This window comes from Herpailurus yagouaroundi, unplaced genomic scaffold (genome assembly GCF_014898765.1).
Source record: "Herpailurus yagouaroundi ecotype Mexico unplaced genomic scaffold, PumYag 140, whole genome shotgun sequence".
NCBI lineage: Eukaryota > Metazoa > Chordata > Mammalia > Carnivora > Felidae > Herpailurus > Herpailurus yagouaroundi.
The window spans coordinates 58,066,695-58,090,336 of record NW_024412395.1 but is presented as its reverse complement, the minus strand read 5'-3'; the positions used below and the strand labels follow the sequence as shown (position 1 = coordinate 58,090,336).

At 39.0% G+C, this 23,642-nt stretch overlaps 1 protein-coding gene across 1 annotated transcript in view; it reads right to left on the bottom strand.

Moving 5' to 3' along the window:
• AGPS (alkylglycerone phosphate synthase) overlaps positions 1-22,984 on the bottom strand; it is a 145,334-nt gene extending 122,350 nt beyond the window's left edge. The window contains exon 1 of the mRNA XM_040475477.1: positions 22,633-22,984. Within this exon, the coding sequence (XP_040331411.1) occupies positions 22,633-22,892 (260 nt within the window). The 5' untranslated portion in view covers positions 22,893-22,984. The remainder of the gene's footprint in view (positions 1-22,632) is intronic.
• Between the last annotated feature and the right edge of the window lie 658 nt (positions 22,985-23,642).

Here is a 23,642-nt window from a genome sequence, read left to right as displayed (position 1 = left end):
GTTTAGCTATAGGAGACACCCAGAGGGAGATTAAAAAATAGTCCCCACCCTTAAAGAGACAGCATAACAAATAACCCAGCAAGATACAATAGAAGCAGCAGCCTGAAAAGCACCTGGCATATACTGAAGGAGGTTTTATTCGCTAATCTCCGAAGTGCACTGGAAAGACAGGGATACTTAGGAGAATTCTCTAAGAACAAAAATGCTGGCAGGCACCATTTCTCTCCCCCTGCGCAAACCTAGATAGCCAGACACTTGCAGGAACCAGCATGAACACTCTCCATCTATCCTGCTAGCACTGGACACCGTGTAAATGTTCTCCTTCAGATCCACCCTACCCAACCGGACCCAGTTGGCAGGTGTCACTTCAAAGCACTCCTCCCCTAAGTCTTCGTACAAGCAACCCCAACAGGGACCAGTGTTACTCCAAAGAGACTCCTACCCTGGGAAAAGGGGAAGATAATCACATACCTGTGTGCCTGCAGTCCTAGCAGCAAACCTTATAGCTGGCAGTGCAGAGAATGTGCCCTCCCAATTAGTCCTGGACTAGGAGCAGGCATTTGGTCTGACAGCCCACCCTGTGCACAAATGAAAGCTTCTCAAGAGAGAATACAGGGAAAACACCCTGCAGGTCAGTATGACTGCAGCCCCAGCAGATGGGCTGAGGACAGGCATCTGGTTTGACTGTAGACATTACCCACCACAAGTCTACAGTGGCCCCAGACTGGCCCCTGAGCAGCACAGGGGCCGAACGCTGCCCAGTGCACCCACAACAGGCAAAGTGGACCACTGCAGCCAGCTGAACTGAAGGCAAATGTGGATCAGTCACAAAAGGGCACACACAACCCACACAGGAGACACCTGAAGTGTCTGGTTCTGATGAACAAGGGGCATTCAGCTGCAGGGCACCACAGGACCTCTTCTTCATAAGGCCACTACTTTCAATATCAGGAGACATAGCTGACTTGCCTAATACACAGAAACAAACACAGAGAATTAGATAAAATGAGGGGACAGAAGAATATGTCCCAAATGAAAGAACAGGACAAAACTGCAACAAAAGAGCTAAATGAAATGTAGATAAATTATATGCCTGAAAAAAAAAATTCAAAGTAACAGTCATAAAGATACTCACTGGATTCAAGAAAAGAGTCAGTGAGACCTTCAACAAAAATAGATAGATAGATAGATAGATAGATAAAAAGAGATTAAGAACTGAGTAACTGAAATTAAAAATATACCAAGAGAGGGTATTCTGGCTGGTTCAGTCAGTGGAACTGTGACTTCTGATCTCAGGATTGGGAGTTTGAGCCCCAAACTGGGTATAGGGATTACTTAAAAATTAAAAAAAAAAAAATCTTAGGGGCACCTGGGTGGCTCAGTTGATTAAGTATCCAACTCTTGGTTTTAGTTCAGGTCATGATCTCGTGGTTTTGCAAGTTTGAGCCCCGCAGTGGGCTCTGACTGACAGTGCAGAGCCTGCTTGGGATTCTCTCTCTCCCTCTCTCTCTGCCCCTCCCCCACTCATGCTGCCTATCTCTCTCAAAATAAACATAAAAAATGATAATAATAAATAAATTGATTTTAAAAATACACTAAAGGGAATCAACAGCAGATTAGAGCAGGCAGAAGAACAAATCAGCATTCTGGGAGACTGGGTAATGGAAAGCCACTAAGTGGAATAACAAAAGAATAGCAAAAACTGAGAATAAGTTAAGGGAACTCAGCAACATCATCACATGTAATAACCTTTCCCGTATAGGGACCCCAGAAGGAGAAGAGAGAAAGAGAAAGGGGAAAAAAATGTATTTGAGAAAATAATAGCTGAAAACTTCCCCTAATCTATGGAAGGAAACAAACATCCAGATCCAAGAAGCACAGAGTATCCTTAACAAGATGAACCCAAGGAGGTCCACACATAATTAAATTGGCAAAAAAGTAATGATGAAGAGGGAATCTTAAAAGCAGCAAAAGAAAAGTTACATATAAGGGAAACCCCTAAGGCTATGAGCTGATTTTTCAGCAGCAACTTAGTAGGCCAGAAGGGAAGGGTATGATGTATTCAAAGTACTGAAAGGAAAAAACCTGCAACCAAGAATACCCTACCCAACAAGATTATCATTCAGAATAGGAGAGATAAAGAACTTCCCAGACAGACAAAAGTTAAAGGAGCTCATCACCATTAAACCAGCCTTACAAGAAATGTTAAAGGCAATTCTTTGAGTGGAAAAAAAAATGGCCATAATGAGTAGTAAGAATTATAAACAGAAAAAAATTCACAGGCAAATGATAACATACACTAAAAGTAGATTAGTAATTTATAAAATCACTATGGAGGTTAAAGCACAAAAGCAGTTAAGTCAATTATAGCTACATAAATCCACCAAGGACTTCACAAAATAGAAGGATGTATAGCATCATATACGTAAAATGTGCAGGGGGGGGGGTAGTAAAATTTACTGCTTTTAGAATGGGTTCAAACTTAAACAACCATCAACTTAACACAGACTGCTACACACATAAGATGTTATATGTAAACCTAAATAGTAACCACAAATCAAAAACCTTTAATACATACACAAAAAGTAAAGAAAAAGGAATTCAAACATAACTAAAAGAAAGCTATCAAAACACAAGAGAGTAAAAGAAGAAAGGAACAGATGGACTTCAAGCTGTATTACAAAGCTGTAATCATCAAGACAGTATGATACTGGCACAAAAACACTCAGATTAATGGAACAGAATAGAGAACCCAGAAATGGACACACAAACATATGGCCAAATAATCTTTGACAAAGCAGGAAAGACTATCCAATGGAATAAAGACAGTCTCTTCAGCAAGTGGTGCTGGGAAAACTGGACAGCAACATGCAGAAGAATGAACCTGGACCACTTTCTTACACCATACACAATACTAAACTCAAAGTGGATGAAAGACCTAAATGTAAGACAGAAAAGCATCAAAATCCTCAAGGAGAAAGCAAGCAAAAACCTCTATGACCTTGGCCACAGCAACTTCTTACTCAACACGTCTCCAGAGGCAAGGGAAACCAAAGCAAAAATGAACTATTGGGACCTCATCAAAATAAAAAGCTTCTGCACAGCGAAGGAAACAATCAGCAAAACTAAAAGGCAACCAACAGAATGGGAGAAGATATTTGCAAATGACATATCAGATAAAGGGCTAGTATCCAAAATCTATAAAGAACTTATCAAACTCAACACTCAAAAAACAAATCATCCAGTGAAAAAATGGGCAAAAGACACGAATAGACACTTCTCCAAAGAAGACATCCAGATGGCCAACCGACACATGGAAAAAATGCTCAATATCACTCATCAACAGGGAAATACAAATCAAAACGACAATGAGATACTACCTCACACCTGTCAGAATGGCTAACATTAACAACTCAGGGAACAACAGATGTTGGTGAGGATACACACAAAGAGGATCTCTTTTGCACTGCCGGTGGAAATGCAAACTGGTGCAGCCACTCTGGAAAACAGTATGAAGGTTCCTCAAAAAATTAAAAATAGAACTACCCTACGACCCAGCAATTGCACTACTAGGTATTTATCCAAGGGATACAGGAATGCTGTTTCGAAGGGGCACATGCACCCCAATGTTTAGAGCAGCACTATCAACAATAGCTAAAGCACGGAAAAGAGCCCAAATGTCCATTGATGGATGAATGGATAAAGAAAACATGGTATATATATATATACAATGGAGTATTACTCGGCAATCAAAAAGCATAAAATCTTGCCATTTGCAACTACACAGATGGAACTAGAGGGTATTATGCTAAGCGAAATTAGTCAGTCAAAGAAAGACAAATATCATATGACTTCACTCACATGAGGACTTTAAGACACGGAACAGATGAACACAAGAGAAGGGAAGCAAAAATAATATAAAAATAGGGAGGAGGACAAAACATAAAAGACTCTTAAATATGGAGAACAAAAAGAGGGTTACTGGAGGGGTTGTGGGAGGTGGGATGGGTTAAATGGGTAAGGGGCATTAAGGAATCTACTCCTGAAATCACTGTTGCACTATATGCTAACTAACTTGGATACAAATTTTTAAAAAAAGAAGGAAAGAAGGAAAGAAGGAAAGAAGGAAAGGAAGAAAGAAAGAAAGAAAGAGAGAGAGAGAAAAACTACCAAAACAACCATAAAACAAGTAATAAAATGGCAATAAGTACATACTTATCAATAATTACTTTAAATGTAGGAGCACCTGAATGGCTCAGTCAGTTAAATGTCTGACTCTTGATTTCAGCTCAGGTCATGATCTCCTAGTCATGAGATTGAGCCCCACTTTGGGCTCTGCACTGGGCATGGAGCCTGCTTGAGATTCTCTCTCTTCCTCTTCCTCTGCCCTTCCCCAACTTGCGCATGTGCATGATCTCTCTCTCTCTCTCTCTCTCTCTCTCAAAAAAAAAAAAAAAAAATTACTTTAAATGTAAATGGACTAAATGCTGCAATCAAAAGACACAGGGTTAAGTATGCTGTAGTTTTTTAAATTATAAAAAAGCAAGACATAGGGTGTTAAATGGATAAAAAAGCAAGATCCATCTATATGCTACCTACAGGAGACTTACTTCAGACCTAAACGCACATGCAGATCAAAAGTGAAGGGATGGAAAAAACATTCAGCAGACAAATGGAAGCAAATGAAAGCTGGGTAGCAATATTTATATCAGACAAAATAGACTTTAAAATAAAGCCTGTAATTGAGGTGTCTGGGTGGTTCAGTTGGTTAAGTGTCTGACTCTATCTCAGCTCAGGTCTTGATCTCAGGATTGTGAGTTCAAGCCCTGTGTTCATCCCAGTGTGGAGACTACTTAAAAATTTAAAAAAAGTAAAATAAATAAATAGATAAATAAATAAACAAAGACTGTAAAAAGAGACAAAGAATACTACATAACAAGAGAACAATCCAACAAAGGGATATAACAATTACATATATCTATGCACCTAATATGCTAGCACCTAAGTACATAAAGCAACTATCAACAGACACAGATACAAAGGAAGAAATTGACAGTAATAAGATAATAGTAGAGGACTTTAACACCCACTTACATTAAGGGATAGATCATCCAAACAGAAAACCAAGGAAATGCTTTATTTTTTATTTTTTTAATTTTTTTTCAACGTTTATTTATTTTTGGGACAGAGAGAGACAGAGCATGAACGGGGGAGGAGCAGAGAGAGAGGGAGACACAGAATCGGAAACAGGCTCCAGGCTCTGAGCCATCAGCCCAGAGCCCGATGCGGGGCTCGAACTCACGGACCGCGAGATCGTGACCTGGCTGAAGTCGGACGCTTAACCGACTGCGCCACCCAGGCGCCCCACCAAGGAAATGCTTTAAATGACATCTTAGACCTAACATATATTCAGAACAGTCCATTCAAAAATAGCGGAATGTACATGAAACATTCTTCAGAACATATCACATTAGGCCACAAAACAAGTCTCAATTTTTTTAATGTTTATTTTTTTTATTTTGAGAGAGAGCGAGTGAGCAAGCAGGTGGGGAAGGGGCAGAGAGACAGGGAGAGAGAGAATCCCAAGCAGGTTCTGTGCTGTCAGCGCAGAGCCTGATTCAGGGCTTGAATTTATGAAACATGAGATCATGACCTGAGCCAAAATCAAAAGTCAGATGCTTAACTGAATGAGCCGCCCAAGTGCCACTCAATAAATTTTAAAAGACTGAAAGCATATAATGCATTTTCATACCACAATGGTAGGAAACTAGAAATCAATCACAAGAAAAATATGGAAAGAACACAAATACATGGAGACTAAATTCACATGCTACTAAACAATGAATGGGTCAACCAAGAAATCAAAGAGGAAATTAAAAAATACGTAGAGACAAATGAAAAGGAAAACAGAACAGTCCCAAGTATTTGGGATACAGCAAAAGCTGTTTTTAAGAGGGAATATTAGAGGAGCACCTGGATGGCTCAGTTGGTTAAGCATCCAACTTCAGCTAAGGTCATGTTCTTGCAGTTCACGAGTTCAAGCCCCATGTTGGGTTCTATGCTGACAGCTCTGAGCCTGGAGCCTGCTTCAGATTCTGTGCCTCCTCTCTCTGGCCCTCACCTGCTCATGCTCATGCTCTGTCTCTCTCTCTCTCAAAAATAAATAAAAAACATTAACAAAAATTAAAAAAAAAAAAGAGGGAAGATTACAGCATTACAGGTCTACCTCAAGAAAGAAACAAGAAAAACCTTGGGGCACCTGGATAGTTCAGAGTTCAAGCCCTGCATCATGCTCTGTGCTGACAGCTCAGAGCCTGGAGCCTGCTTCAGATTCTGTGTCTCCCTCTCTCTCTGCCCCTCCCCCACTCATTCATATTCATTTTCTCTCTCTATCTCAAAAATAAACATTAAAAAATGTTTTTAAAAAACAAGAAAAATCTCAAATAAACAGGCTACACTTACACCTAAAGGAGCTAGAAAAAAGAACAAAGCCCAAAGCCAGTAGAAAAAAAGAAATAATAACGATAAAGGCAGAAATAAATGAAACATAGATTTTAAACGCAATAAAATAGATCAATGAAACCAGGGGCTGTTTCTCTGAAAAAAGAAACAAAATTGATAAATCTTTAGCCGGACTCATTAACAGAGAGAGAGAGAGAGAGAATGCACATGTGCTCAAATAAAACCAGAACTGAAGAAGAAATAACAACCAACACCACAGAAATACAAGGGATTATAAAAGAATATTATCAAAAATTATATGTCAACAAATTGAACAACCTAGAAGATATGAATAAAATCCCAGAAATATATAACCTTCCAATACTGCATTAGAAAGAAGAAAATTTGAACAGAATGATCACCAGCAATGAAATGGAATCAGTTATTAAAAACTTCCAACAAACAAAAGTCTAAAACCAGGTGGCTTCACAGGTGAATTCTACCAAAAATTTAAAGAAAAGGTAATATGTATTCTTCTCAAACTATTCCAAAAAATAGAAGAAAAAAAAAAAGAAAGAAACATTCCAAATGACACATTACCCTAAAACCAGATAAAGACACTACAAAAAACAAAAAAAAACAAAAAAACAAAAAAACCCAGCCAATATCTCTGATGAATACAGATGCAAAAATACTCAACAAAAATATTATCAAATCAAATCCAACAATACATTAAAAAAATCATTCACCCTGATCAAGTGGGATTTATTTCAGGGATACAGGGGTGGTCCAATATTTGCAAATCAATCAACATGACACAATCACATTAACAAGAGAAAGAATAAAAATCATATGATCATCTCAATAGATGCAAATAAAAGTATCTGACAAATTACAACATCCAGTCATGATAAAAGCTCTCAATAAAGTAGGTTTAGAGGAAACATACCTCAACATTATAAAGGCCATATATGAAAAACCCACAACTAACATCATCCTCATGGGGAAAAATTGAGAGCTTTTCCTTTAAGATCAGGAAAAAGACAAGGATATCCATGTCCACTCTTACCATTTTTTTTTACTCTACATAGTACTAGAAGCCCTAGTCACAGCAATCAGACAACAAAGAGAAATAAAAGGCATCCACATTGGTAAGGAAGAAGTAAAACTTCCCCTGTTTGCAGATGACCTGATAATATATATAAAAAACACTCAAGGAGCACCTGGGTGGCTCATTTGGTTAAGTGGCCGACTCTTGATTTCAGCTCAGGTCATGATCTCTGGTTCATGGGTTTGAGCTCTGCATGCAGCTCTGCACTGACAGTGCAGAGCCTGCTTGGGATTCTCTGGCTCCCTTTCTCTCTGCCTCTCCCCTATTCATTCGTTCTCTCTCTTATTCTCTCTCTCTCTCAAAAATAAAAAAATAATAACATTAAAAAAAACACTCAAGATTCCACCAAAATAAATGAATTCAGTCAAGTCACAGAATACAAAAACAAAACAACAACAACAAAAAACTTGCAATTCTACACTATAGACTAATAACGAAGTAACAAAAAGAAAAATTAAGAAAACAATCCTATTTATAATTGCACTAAAAACAATAAAATACCTAGGAATAAACTTAACTAAGGAAGTGAAAGACCTGTACTCCTAAAACTATAGAACACTGATGGAAAAAAAATTAAAGATGACACAAACAAATGGAAAGATATTCCGTGTTCATGGATTGGAAGACCCAATATTTTTTTTTTTTTTTTACATTTATTCATTACTGAGAGATAGAGAGAGACAGAGCATGAGCATGGGAGGGGCAGAGGGAGGGGGAGACACAGAATCTGAAGCCGGCTCCAGGCTCTGAGCAGTCAGCACAGAGCCTGACGTGGGGCTCAAACCCATGAGCAGTGAGATCATGACCTGAGCCGAAGTTGGACGCCTAACTGACTGAGCCACCCAGGTGCCCCAAAAGACCCAATATTTTTTAAATGTCCATACTACCCAAAGCAACCTACAGATTCAATACAATCTCTATCAAAATACCAACATTTTCCTCTTTTTTTTTTTTAAATTTTTTTTTTTCAACGTTTATTTATTTTTGGGACAGAGAGAGACAGAGCATGAACGGGGGAGGGGCAGAGAGAGAGGGAGACACAGAATCGGAAACAGGCTCCAGGCTCTGAGCCATCAGCCCAGAGCCCGACGCGGGGCTCGAACTCACAGACCGCGAGATCGTGACCTGGCTGAAGTCGGACGCTTAACCGACTGCGCCACCCAGGCGCCCCATTTTCCTCTTTTTTAAAAAAATTTTAATGTTTATTTATTTTTGAGAGAAAGAGAGACAGAGCACAAGTTGGGGAGGGCAAAAAGAGAGGGAGACACAGAATCTGAAGCAGGTTCCAGGCTCAGGGCTTGAACTCACAAACCGTGAGATCATGACCAGAGCCGAAGTCGGATGCTTAACCAGCTGAACCACTTGCCCCAAAATACCAACATTTTTCAAAGAACTAGGACAAATAATACTAAAACTTGTATGTAACCACAAAGACCCTGAATAGCCAAAGCAATACGAAGAAAGAAGGACAAAGCTGGAGGTATAACAATCCCAGATTACAAGATATACTACAAAGCTGTAGTAATGAAAACACAATGGTACTGGCACAAAAAGAGACATACAGATCAACAGAATAGAGAGCCCAGAAATAAATCCATGCATACATGGTTAATTAATCTATGACAAAAGGGCAAGAATATACAGTGAAGAAAAGACACAGTCTCTTCAACAAATGGTGCTAGGAAAACTGAACAGCTACATGTGAAAGAATGAATCTGGACCACTTTCTTACACCATACACAAAAAATAAACTCAAAATGGATTAAAGACCTAAAATTCTGACCTGAAACCATAAAACTTCTAGAAGAAAACATAGGCAGTAATCTCTTTGTCACTGGCTACAGAATCATTTTTTTTTTCAACGTTTATTTATTTTTGGGACAGAGAGAGACAGAGCATGAATGGGGGAGGCGCAGAGAGAGAGGGAGACACAGAATCGGAAGCAGGCTCCAGGCTCTGAGCCATCAGCCCAGAGCCTGACGCGGGGCTCGAACTCGCGGACCGTGAGATCATGACCTGGCTGAAGTCGGACGCTTAACCGACCGCGTCACCCAGGCGCCCCAAGAATCATTTTTGTAGATACGTATCCTCAGGCAAAGGAAAAAAAAGCAAAATTAAACTATTGTGACTACATCAAAGTAAAAAGCTTTTGCACAGCAAAGGAAACTATCAACAAAACAAAATGGCATCTACTGAAGAGATTTGCAAATAATATATCCAATAATAATATCCAAAATATATAAAGAACTTATACAATTCAACATCAACCCACCGCCCCAAATAATCCAATTAAAAAATGGCCAGTGTACCTGAATAAGTATTTTTTCAAAGACATACAGATGGCAAACAGACATGAAAACATGCTCATCATCACTAATCATCAGGGAAATGCAAATCAAAACCACAATGAGATATCACCTTACACCTGTCAGAATAACTAAAATCAAAATACCAAGAATTAATCAATTAATACCAAAAATAATCAGTGTTGGCAAGGATGTGGCAGAAAAGGAACCTTCGAGCACTGTTGGTGGGAATGCAAATTGGTGCAGCACACACTTTGAAAAACAGCATGGAGAGTCTTCAAAAATTTTAAAATAGAATTTCCATATGATCCAGTAATTCTACTACTGTGTATTAACCTAAAGAAACAAAAACACTAATTCTAAAAGATATATGCACCCCTGTTTACTTAAGTATTATTTACAATAGCCAAGATATGGAAGTAACCCAAGTGTCCATCGACAGATAAATGGATAAAGAAGATGTGGTATATTATTACAATGGAATATTACTCAGCCATAAAAAAGAATGAGATCTTGCTATTTGCAACAACATGGATGGACCTAGAAGGTAAAATGCTAAGTGAAATAAACCAGAGAAAGACAAATACCATATGATTTCACTCGTGTGGAATTTAAGAAATAAAATGAACAAACAAAAGAAAAAGGAGACAAACAAACAAAAACAGACTCTTAAATACAAAGGACAAACTGGTAGTTGCCAGAGGGGAGGTGGGCAGAGGCATGGATAAAAAAAAGGGGCTTAAGCTTATATTTATCTTGATGAGCACTGAATAACATACAGAATTGAATCATTATATTGTACACCTGAAACTAATATAACACTGTGTTAATTATACTTTAATTTTAAAAATATTCATCAACTAGGAAAAGGAAAAAAAAAACTGATGACACAAGGGGAAAGCAAAAGGATAACTCATGGAGTAAGATTCTGGGGAAGGAAGCATCAAAAAAGATGAGCAGATGATCTGGCTGTGACATTTTTCAAAGCATGATAACCAGAGTTAGTTCAGCTCATTTAACTGCCTGGGCAGCTATTTTTGTACTAAGATCACCACCACTCCTTTCCAAGCAACAGCTGATTAGAACAATGTAGGCATGTGCCCCAGTTTTTGGGAACAAGAGGGTTCAACTATTCATTGCTACTGGTTGAGTATCCTGGAGGAGTGGGGTTGCCGTATTTTACCATTTGGACAGAAGAGCCAAAAAGGCTTGTCTGCTTAAAGAAACATGCAGCAGACACTAGCAAGAAGTGATGCTAGCATGAAACCTGACGGCTTTCTGGTTTTTAGTTCTAATTTCATCCTGAGGCCAAGCTCCACTCCTGCCCTGGAGTTCTTTGGTGCCCCTGTACTCTTAAAATAAATTCCCCCTGTTTTCACCAAGCTCAAATTAATTAATACTTATAAACAAAAGTCCTAATTAACACACATTCTAACAAGAATTCATTCTTAAGAAAGGTTACCATTTGTATAAAATCTAAACATAGGCATAGCAAACTAGAATGTACTTTCTGAAAATAGTAGCAGATGGCAGGTAAGAACTTGGAAATAAAACCAAAATCAGACCAGCGGTCTAATAATTATGTTGTGAAGCTACAAATATTTTGTGAAGACACAGCAAACAAAATACTATCTGGAAAGCAAGACCAATATATAAGAACAAAAGTAGAACCGTTTGCTTCAAAAATATAGATTTTTAAATTTTTACTTCAAGAAGAGATTACCACCATGTCAAAACACCAAGACATTCCCAGATAAAAATGTCCAAATAATTGAAAATGTGAAAATGGAGACTGAAGAGTTAGAGGTATTAACTTAAAAGTTCCCCTAATAGTAGTGAAAGCTAATACAGGAGATTTTACTTCAAAAATGAAGCTATTAATTTTCTTTAAAATGCATCAAAAAGGCTCAGTCTGTTGGAACGCCCGACTCTCGATACCAGCTCAGGTCACGATCTCATGGTTGTGCACAGAGCCCCGTGTTAGGCTCTGCATGGATCTGCTTGAGATTTTCTCCCTCAAAATAAATAAACACTTAAAAAATAAAAACATAAAATAAAATGCACCAAAAATAAGACAGAACAATATAGAATGGAGAAAAGGACAAATTAATGGACAGATAGGTGATAAGCAGTATAGCAAGGCATTAACAGTAGAATCTAGGTGGTGGGTATGAAATTGTTTATTATAAAATTGAACTTTGTAATGTTTAAATTTTTTCCAAATAGTATGTTAGAAAAAGAAAACTACTCACATTATAATCCTCAAGGTACATCACATCATGTAGAAAGATATGACCAAACAGCACAAAACATCTGAACAAGCACGCAATGTACAGTATCTACTTTTAACAGTAAGTGGTTTGAACGGCACATCGAAGCCAGCTGCCTCAGCTCTCTCCCCTGATCACCTCCAAGGCCCAGGCAAAGTTAAGCAATATTTCCTAGGCTCTCTGTGGTCATGTTTTGGTTTCCCCTTAACAGCTCAGGCCAAAACATCTCATTCCCTTTTATATGAATTTCTGAAAAGATGCGTTCCTAAATTGTAAGACATAAATCTGCTCAAACATGAGAGCAGTCTTTCTCCTGGGATTCCAATAATTTCCATTTCTTTATTCTTGGTCAAAATTAAATACAAACAAGCAGCTGTCCTTTATTGCTGCCTCTGCCCACTGAGATGAATGAATAATGTATTCCAGTATGCTCTTTAATTCATTAAGCCCTTTTTAAACACATGCCTTAAGGAAATTTTTAGGCTTTTAACTGTAAAAAGTTTATCATAGTATTCCTTATAATAGGGAAAGACTGGAAACAATTAAAAGTGATACTGTACTGATTGAACTTGTAGTACCTACATATCATGCAGTCACTAAAGATGAGGTTGCCCATTAATATTTCTTGACATAGAAAGTTATTCACAAGATAGTGAAAAATGGTAGTTTCAACACATCATTACAGCATATCTAAAAGATGCCAAGATGCTGTAGTGGTTACCTCTTAATTACTTTTGATGTAAATCTTCATTTTTATTATTATCTTCTGTTTTTTCTTCAATAAAAATGTATAACATTTCAGCATCAATTATTTATCCTCCCATTTTTTTTTAATGGTAAAATAACTGCCAGATATCCTGCTACCAGAGTAAGACTTTTAAAAGCTATCCAGGTAGCTGAAGGTCCCCATCATCACTACAGCCAAAACTTTATGGTCCACATTCTCTTATTATAATCATCTGATTCAGTTCTCATCCAAATGCTCTCATCAATGTTTTTACCTTGAGGTGTAAGAATTTTCACATAGCATCGTAACATAGAATAGTACTCCTCAACCCTTCTCATCTATGTTTCTTTGAAATGACAATGCCCTTCCACTGCTGTACCTGTCTTCATTCCCCTCCCATGCCTCTGGTATAGCACTTAGCACCCTGCAGTAACAGAAGACAAATCAGTCTTCCTTAGTAGACCTACAAGCCTCATAAGGCAAAAACTATGTGCTAATCCTCCCCAGTGCTTAGCACATAGAAAACACTGAATAAATTGCCAACAAACTTGGGTAGATGAAGTTTCAAACAGGAGAGAAGATGCCAAGAGGGTATCTAGCTGATTTAAATGAATTAAAGTCTCCAAGCCTAGATACTATATTGCATGAAACTTAATGATTTTAGAGTTACAATTCATAATATGAGAAATCATGGGGAAGAGGCAACAGACAATAGCCCAATATCACCTCTTCTCAAAAATAAAAAGAGGGACTCCTTGGAGGTTCAATTGCTCACATGTCTGATTTGGGCTCGGGTCATGATCTCACAGTTTGTGAGTTCAAGCCCTGTGTCAGGCTCTGGGTTGACAGTACAGAACTTGCTTTGGATTCTCTGTCTCCCTCTCTTTCTGCCCCTCCCCTACTTGCACTCTCTCTCAAATAAATAAACATTAAGAAAAAACTATTTAAAAATAAAAATAAAAGATCCCCAAAACACACAGACCCTGAAGCCTGGTGTCAAACAAGCAAGGATCTTCCAGAGAGTGGCAAAAGAAAAGTTGTGGAAGCTAGAAAATGTAGCATGGATAAGAGACCTTAACTAAAACATGAGACAGGTGAATGAGAAGCTGAGATTTCAAAGGTACACAGTTTAAACTGTGGGGCTGGGGGGGATTATGAATTGACTCCAGCTACACTTGCCACTCTCCTAACACAACAAACATGTACCTCCCCTTCGGGTATTTGCACACACTATCCCTGTGCCTGGAATGCTCATCCACTAGTATCCATACAGCTCAACACTCATCTTCAAATATTTGTTTAAATGTCATGTTTTCCAGTAATATTCTACTTAAAATGTGAACCCTACCTCTTTACTGTTCTTTTTCTTTTTTCCATAGCATTTATCATTTTCTAACACTTAATAATTGACTTATTTATTATGGGTAGTTAATTATCCGTTTCACCTATTAGAATGTAAGCTCTATGAGAGAAGAGATCTTTGTTCATTTTGTTAACTGAAGTAGCCAAAGCACCTTGAATACAGCAACCAATAAAAATTTGTTTAATGCACAAAATGTATGTGAGAAAGATTGTGAAGAAAAAATGACCAGGATTGGTGATATCAGCACAGTATCAAGGAAAAAGCTCTCGACTTGAGATAAAAGATCTAGATTCAAATCTAGGTTCTGCCACTTACTAACTAGCTAGCTAGCAAGTGACTATTTTCTGGCAAACATCTACGAACTTCAGTTACTAATCTGTAAAATGAGTGGTTGTGAAGATCAGATGAGATAAGTATAAACAGAAACAAAGTAACTACAGAATTAATTACTTGAACAAACTAATTCAAAAGGGAGTTCTATCTTCAAAGAAAAAAATGAAAAGAAGTTCAAGAGCAAGGGCTGAAGAATGTGACCATGGGACTAATACCAACACTAAGAGAAGAAAACTCAGAAAAGTAACTTCATTTGGAAATAAGAAAGGGCAGATAATGAGTTAGATTTCAATCTACAGCTGTGCTATTCAACATGGTATAACTAGTCACATGTGCCTATTTAAATTTAATTAAAATGTAATAAAATTTAAAATTCAGCTACTTGGTCAAAATGGCCGTATTTTAAGTGCTTAACGGCCACATGTGGTTGGTAGCTACCAATATTGGACAGCAGTTTACAGAAGATTTCCATCATCACAGAAAGCTCTAGTGCAGTGCTGATTTATAAACTTTGAGTTGACACAATAGAATTCAAGCGAGTGTCATTTTAATATTCCTGATTCTGAATTCCTGGAAAGTTCAGGATGAAGAAGTGCAAAACCAACCACATAAATAATCTGAGTAGGGATTGTAAACTGTGAATATAACAAATGAAATTATTCATATTATTTGATTACAAGGTCCTGGAATACATGAACACTCCCCAGTTGATGGTATGAGGTCACTGATATGGCAACTAAAAATAGAGTTTGGAGAGGCCCAATGAAGTTGCCGACAAGAATTTGGTCAGCATCTTGGCTCAAATCTCTGGTTAGTAAATTCAGATATACCACCAAGGGCAAATACTACATGCAATACAATAGTTTTCTTAGTGAGTGATAAGATACCCAGAGCTCCAAATCTCATCCAAGAAGCAAAACTCCTTGTCAAAAGTAACTGCAGTTAGCTAGAATGGTAGCGGACTTCCTTAATGAGTACACATATTTCAACTATAAAAAGATCTAGAATTAAATATACAAATTCTTAAGAAGGAAATCAAAGTCAGATGTTAATGTTTTTGTTTTAAGAAAGCTATGCAAAAATTGATCTTTTATATACTTACAAAATTTAAGAGGATCTGTCTTATGACTGGCTTGTAACAAATTTAAAATGTGTAACTAAGTTACAGATTTAGACTTGTGATTTTAAGCTGAAATCTTTTTTTTTTTAAGTTTATTTATTTATTTTAAGAGAAAAAGAGAGAACACAAGCAGGGGAGGGGCAGAGAGAGAATCCCAAGAAGGCTCTGCACTACCAGCACAGGGCCTGACACAGGACTCAAATTCATGAACCATGAGATCATGACCTGAGCTGAAATCAAGAACTGGACGCCTTACCGACTGAGCCACCCAGGTGCCCCTAAGCTGAAATCTTGTAAGTTCATAAATAATATTTGAACACTGCAAAGACTTACACGTCATGGTATTTAAAAAGTCAATTTAATGTTCACATGAATGATTTAGTACCTAGAAGCATTTTATTACCTCAGACAAGGGAAATACTTAAGAAAATTGAACATATTATATACTAAATGCTCTTTTAATTATTTTAGCCTATTTCTGTACAGCAATATCTATAAAAACACTAGTTAGATATGCACTCCATATTAAAATCAATAAATAACTGTTCAGACCTAAAACTAGCAACCACCTAAATGTTCATCCTTAACAGAATGGATAAATTGTGGTATATATCCACCCAATGAAATAGTATTCTGCAAGAAGGATGAAAAAAATACAACCACACGTAACATGGATGAGTATTACAAATATGACGATGAGGGAAAGAAGATATACACAAAAGAATACACACTGCATGATCCCATTACTATGAAGCTCAAAACAAGCAAATATAAACTTCAGTCAAGGGAGTGGTTATCCTGGTGGGAGGAGGCATTGGAAAGGCATGTGAAGAAGTATTTTGGGGACTGGTAATGTGGTTTCTTAATCCAAATACTGATAAGATGGATGTGTTCACTTTGTGGAAAGTAAGCTGAAAACTTATGATTTTCACATTTACTTTCTTAATAAATTATATAATAGTTCAATAAAGTTTTGAAAAAGTGAGTATGTATACAAACACTTATAACTACCCAAGTGAGACTGTAATCATGTACCACCCCAAATTATCCCAGGACTATCAGTGCCATGTACACTATACTTTCCAAACACTAACATATCAAAGAAAGAAGAGGGGAAAGGAAGGGCATGTCCCAGGAATAGCAATAATTCCGGGGTGTAGCTAGAGTACATAGTAGATATCAAGGAAATAAGGGGCCTAGAAAGCCTGATTTGCTCTCCTGGAGGACGTTAGACAATGGGGATGAGACATGCAAATGATAGAGGTAGAAGACTTTTTACCTACTACAAAGTTTTCAGCCCTTTCCCTTAATTTCTCCAAAAATATACCAGCAATACCTCCATTCTCTGACATCCAGTTTCCAATCTGGAGGGACTTCAGAAGAGTAACTATCCTGGCCACCTCTCCCCAACCATCACACAGTCATCCCTTCCCATGGGAGGAGTGATTTACCTCATTAGTAACTTCTGAGAACAGGCACCAAGTATCTGGAATCAGCCTTTTCTCTCTCTTTAGAATCCATCTATAGAGTGGTTATACTCCAGTCTCTATCAGGGCCATGCATAAGGCTTACTGGAGCTGGCTCTGCCCTCCCAGGGGAGGCCTTCTGTGGTTCAGCACTACCTGTCACTGAGTCTATCCAATTCAGGGTAATTATTAGGTACTTCAAATCTAAGCCACATTCTTCAGCCAGCTTTATTTGTAATAAAGCTGACATTTTTACCTCCATCTATCTATATTCTGTGTCTTCTCAACAGATTCTGAATTTGGATGTGAGACAGTGACATAATTAAATATGACTCCTAAAGTCCAATAAATAAAGAGAGTACTAATGAGGCGAGTGTGATTAGTACTTTATGTCAAAAGAATAAACTCTACTCAGGATACTTTGTTTTGGTTTAGAGTTGAATTAACATACTAATCTGTCCAACAACAGAAATTCTCTTCTTAATAATAAGAAAACGGGGCGCCTGGGTGGCTCAGTCGGTTGAGCGTCCGACTTCAGCTCAGGTCACGATCTCGCGGTCCGTGAGTTCGAGCCCCACTTCGGGCTCTGGGCTGATGGCTCCGAGCCTGGAGTCTGCTTCCGATTCTGTGTCTCCTTCTCTCTCTGCCCCTCCCCCGTTCATGCTCTGTCTCTCTCTGTCTCAAAAATAAATAAACATTAAAAAAATGTTTAAAAAAAATAATAAGAAAACAAAATTGACAGGAGTAATATTTGCTTAGCACTTGCTTTTAAAGTGTTCCATAAAATATCTCCTCTGACTACAAGAGCACTCCATTTCTCTGCAGCCTAAAAATAGATCACTTATTTTATTTCTAGATATTTTTATTAAGTGACTGGGGTAGGTGGCTTTATACTAAGTAACTTCCTGACATAAAGAAATCTATTTGCAGAAAATGTGGTCTATCCCAAAATTATACTTGCCGCCTAAGAGAAGTTTCTCTTTTATTCTCAACATTGTTTTCTCCTACAAATCAAACAGCAAAATTCACTCACAGAAGGAAATAGGTTGGTCTGTTTTTTAAACTATGCATTACATTTTCTTAAATTATGAATTGCATTTTGATAGGATCAATATTTTATAATTCATTAAGTACAATATAAACTAATGCCTTAACTATATGACACTGTATTTGATCATGATCTCTTTAATCACAAAAGGCTGAAACCTGGCATGACAAAATGTTCTTAGGAAACATTGAGAAGAGGTTAACTCAGCCTTTTTCCTTCTGGAAAGCACCTACCAAGGCTTCTGGTAGATGTTAAATAATACATTATTTTTTAAAGAACTGTGTTTATAAATGGCAGTATAAGTAAATTAAACAATTAGTAGCATTCTTAATCAGATCTTCTTTTGATCTGAACAGAAGAATTTATAACCTCTGTAAAAATTGCCAACAGTTCTGACTAACCCAAACCACAACTGGGAAAACCGTTAACAGTGAGGACAAACGGATGTCACAAGGGATTTTTTCTTCTCTTTTTCGTAGCATTACAATAGCTTTTTTAAAAACTGAAAAAAAATCCAAAACCAAGGCATAAAAATGTCACACACTTAATTGGTATTTACAATGATTTTTAAGAATCTAAAACTGCATCCAGTAACAAGACCAAAAAGAATTTGTTCATGGAGTAGCGTGCACTTAAAAACAGAAGGTCCAAAAGTAAACTATCACTCTCAAAACTCTGCTCAGTAATTTCAAATAATAAGCATATATGTTCCCAGATAGAAGCAATCAGAACCAACTCGCAAGAGACTAATGTGACAAGTACAACAGGTTGCGATCTTAAATATCCACATTTGTCAGGACTCTTATCATCCTTTTTCGATCTTCATGGTCTCCAAATTCCCCTGGCATATAGTCACATAATGTTAAGTATCCCCTGATGCACTAATTTCCAAAACTCAGATCCATCCTCCCTTCTCTATTCTCACGGCCACCATCTCAGTTTAATACTTCATTATTTCTCATCTGTACTGCTACAACGGCTCCCTAACTGGTCTTCCTATGTACATCCTTATCTTTCTTCAATCCATTCTTAATACTGCAGCTGGATGCAAACCCAAACCCAATCTAGTTGAATCTCTTCCCAGCTTAACTGCCTCAAGGGTTTGCCATTACCTAAACCCCCTTCGCTGCTTCATTTTTCCTCATTACATTTATCACCATCTGACATACCATATTACTTGTTTGTTTTGCTATCCCTGCTCCAACTAAAATATAAATCCATACGGGCAGAGTTTTTGTTCACTGCTATGTTGCACAGTAAGCACTGAAATATTCACACATGAGTGAATATGTGAATGAATTAACTGACTGATGACCTACAGGCCAAAGGCTTCCATGACCTGCCAGCGCCTTCCTCTGTTTACTTCACTCCCACCTCTACAATATGAATTGTTTAGTTACCTAAATACAATACGCACTTTCATGCCCCTTGCTTTGCCATATGCTATTCCTTTTGCTTGGAATTCTCTTCACCATCCAATCAACCTGCTATACTCTCAACCGTATTTTAAAACCATCTCCAGAAAGCTTCCCCTGACCCCATGGATAGTTGCTCTTTCTTTCCTTTGTGCTATATCTGTACCTGTATTTATAGTAGCTCTATTCAAAATGTACTAGAATGTGTATCTCCCTTACTATTGTGAATTCTTTGAGGCCAAGGATTATTATTCATCTCTCTACTTTCAGTGTCTAGGACAATACTTGTCATAAAGCAAGTATTATATAAACATTAAATAAATTAACATATGCATGAGTATCCTGTAAAGGAAATGAAAACATGAAGTTTCAAGAAGTCACTCATCCAATTCCATAATGGCAACCAGTCATAAGATAGAAGAATTACAACCAAGGACATCATCTAAGGTAATCAGAGAGAAGGAGTTACACAAATAACATACATCACCAAATGCTTCCAAAATAAGTGACATACAGTCACACTCACACTTTATTAGATTTACATGCTGGCTCTTTGCTCCATTTATCTTCCCTTTAGACTCAGCTTTGCTGCTGGCAAACTGAGGCCCACCTAAGCAGGAGGGAGTAGAAGGGAGACCTTGGTTCCCCATTAACAATACATTAAGTAGAGCTTTTGATGTTCCATTTAATGAAAGTTTTTATGTTCCCTCATATATTGAGTCAAACTTCAAAACAGTTATACAGGACTAGATTTTACCACTAGCCACACCTAAGTCTGAACCAAACCTATGCCAACAAGAGGTTACAGGTGTGTCTTCTAAGGAGTAGTCACAGACCAGTCACCTTTAGCCATGGGAACCCTCATTTGTTAGGCCAGTGTGCCTTATAAACACTACTATTTTTCTGTGACTGCTGCAGACCAAGGCCCCTAAATCCAACTATGAGGAACACCTGACCTACCTACTTAGTTCTAAGAATGTGAACATCATATCAATGTACAGAAACATACAAAGGAAGCCATTGTTACATACATGAAGCCATTTAGGAAGAAAAAAGTTTTAAACCCAATGACGGCTAATACAACATCAAGTGAAGCCTGATGCCAAGATGGGATCCTTGATTCCTCCCTTCCCCACTATTCAGTAACCAAGTTATAAAAAACTTACGTACTAAAAATTTTTTAACAGGCTTGCCTACTCCCAATATTATGCCTTAGTTCAGAATCACAGTAATTCTCATCAGAATAATAGTCTCCTAATTTGTCTCCTTGTCTTTGGACTCCATGAAAATTGCATCTACCATTTCATTTTGGTGAAGGGTTATATAACCGACAGTGCACTAAGCACTTGATCACTTAACTCTCTATTTTTTAATTCTCACAGCAATAGTGCAAAACAGGAATTACTGTCCTCATTTTCACAAAGGACTGATGCTCTAAGAAAGGTGAAGTGATTTGTCCAATGTCATGCAACTGGAATTATGTAGTGGAAATTCAAACTCAGGTCTTCCTTTCCAGATATGACATGCTAAACTGCTTAACCTTCTTCAATTCAGCCCCCAATGTGACCTTTCTAAAAGGTAAATGCATTCAAGTTTTCCCCACATAAAATCCTGCAAACAAGACTGGCCACCAGCCCTCTTCCTCTATCATTCCCACCCTGTCCCACCATACTGAACTCCCAACAGTTTTCTAATCTGTCTTTCACTGCTTTACCTGTGAACACACTATTTTTCTCCCAAGAACACTTTTCTCCTTTGGCAGGTTACTTCTAACCCAAACTTCAAGATTTACTCAATTCTTACTCTGGGAAGCCCCCTCCCCTTTACAAATACATACCTAAAACTGGGTTAACTGACCATTTGCTATGGTTATCAGCTAAATATCTTATCACAGGCTATTAGTTCCTTAAATACTGTATTTTGCATGTAGCAGAGGAAGGGCTCATGAATGTGGAATTAGTGAATGAATTCACCATAGTGAAGGTTAAGAACTTAGCCCTAAAGTTAATATGATGTGCTTTGGAATTCTAACCTGTACATCTGCAGCAGGCTTCTAAATCTGTTTTATTTCTTCATCTGTAGATAACTGCACCTACCTCAGACTTTGGAAAGGAGTAAAAGAAATAACTGACTTAACATGGTTTCTGGCACATTGACAGAACACATTAAACATTAGCAACACTTTTTTTCACTCTCGAAGTTCATCCACCTGACAAAGCCACATCTCAGAAAAGTTTTTCCTAGTAGCTTCCATCAGCACTTAAGATTTCTCCAAAAAACAGGAAGTCAAGATCTCCTAAAAACATCCTCATCCACAGGCAAGGGTCTTTCAGCTTCTGGTTACACCAGAGCTCAGTAGCTAGCACCACCGCCTAAATCAGTAACTAGTGTCAAGTTTTTTGTTTCTTACCCATCCCTTTCCCCCCTCAAAGTCAAAGACCATGCCCCTGAGCAAGCAGAATCATTAACTAGTGTCAAGTCTTTTGCTTCTTGCCCATCCCTTTCCTCCCTCAAACTCAAAGACCATGCCCCTGAGCAAGTGGAAACCTGCCCCTTGCAAACCGGTCAGCACCTTCTTCTAAAAACCATCACTTCTCCCCGCACCGCATCGAGACGCGTAAATTAGAAGAGATTCATCATCTAGTACAAACTCAAATCTTCTTGGAAGATCATAATAGAATCCTTTCTATCCAATGGAAGACCTTATCTCCCAAGTATTAATTCAAGATAATGAATTCCTAGCATTCAATAAGAATCCAAGAAAAATGGTCCCCTGAAAGCCTTCCCCAGTGAGAGTTCTTCATATTTGTTATTCTCAAATACTGACCAAAACCCACCATTCCATCCCTCCCCCTTCCTGCCAGGGTCCAGGGTCTCGTCCACTCCCTCCAGAGATGGGTCTTCACTTTCAGCTAACAGGGTGCCTTCCTCCCACCCGTGTCACTTCCCTTTCCACCTTGCCCATGTCCTCCCGCAGCACAGGCCTGGCCTGGTCCCCCGCCGCCAACCAGCGCCACAGAGCCGCTACTCACCGTTTCTTGGGGATGGTGCCCGACTCCTGCGCGGCGGGAGTGGCAGTGGGAGCCGCCGTGGCCGCCGACGCGGCTCTCCGCGCTTTGCACTCATTGGTACTCACAGCCTCCTGGGGCCGGCCCAGCAGATGACCGGAGAGAACCCGGAGCCTCCGCCCGGCACGGTCTCGATCCGGGTCCGGGTCTCGGTCCCGGTCCGCTGCAGAACAGCAGCCTGTGCCCACGCCCGTCCCGCCCGCTGCAGCCGCCGCCTCCGCCATGGCTTCCGCCTTGTGCCGCCGCCCGGGACCGCTGGGCGCGGGTGAAAGGTCAGTTAGAGCGGCGGCCCGGCGCGACCATTCGCTGCGGCGCATCCCGGCAGCCACCGCGGCGACTGGGCGGCGGGTGCCATGCGCCGGGAGCTTCACATTCTCTGCTCCCGCCCACCACATCCGCCCGCCCTCCGCGGTCACGCCTCCGACGGCGAGCACCTGCCAAGCAGGTGAGTTTGAGCTGCACCCGGATTGGCTCAGACTTAGCTGGACCAGAATCCCAACCACAAGTGTCCGCGAGGTGTCCAAATACCCTGGGTGGTGTCGTTGGGTGTCCCCTTGGCCTCTGGAGTAGGTTTCTGGGGCAGACGCCTAGGACCAGGGTGCTGCTGGACCTGACAACTTAAGCAGGGCCATCCTTTTCCTGAAGGAGCTCCTGCTGCTCCCCTATGTTCCCCTCCCAGCAGCGTCACTAAAGTAACTTGAAACTGACTCGTTGTCTGTAACCATTTGAGAAAATAGCTATCATTTTCTCATCGCCTACTTCGCGCCTGGAGATTCTCATGTAATTTCCATTTTACAGTTGAAAAAACTGAGGCTCAGAGACATGAACTTGCCTGAGGGCGTAAAGCTGAGTTGCAACGGAGATTCTCTTTCATTACTGAATGCTACTCCCTTATTTACCTTATTGGAGGCAAAGTTTTTTATTGCTACAGATAGAATTACCTAACAGTTGTTCTTAGAACTTCTCGCTTGTCT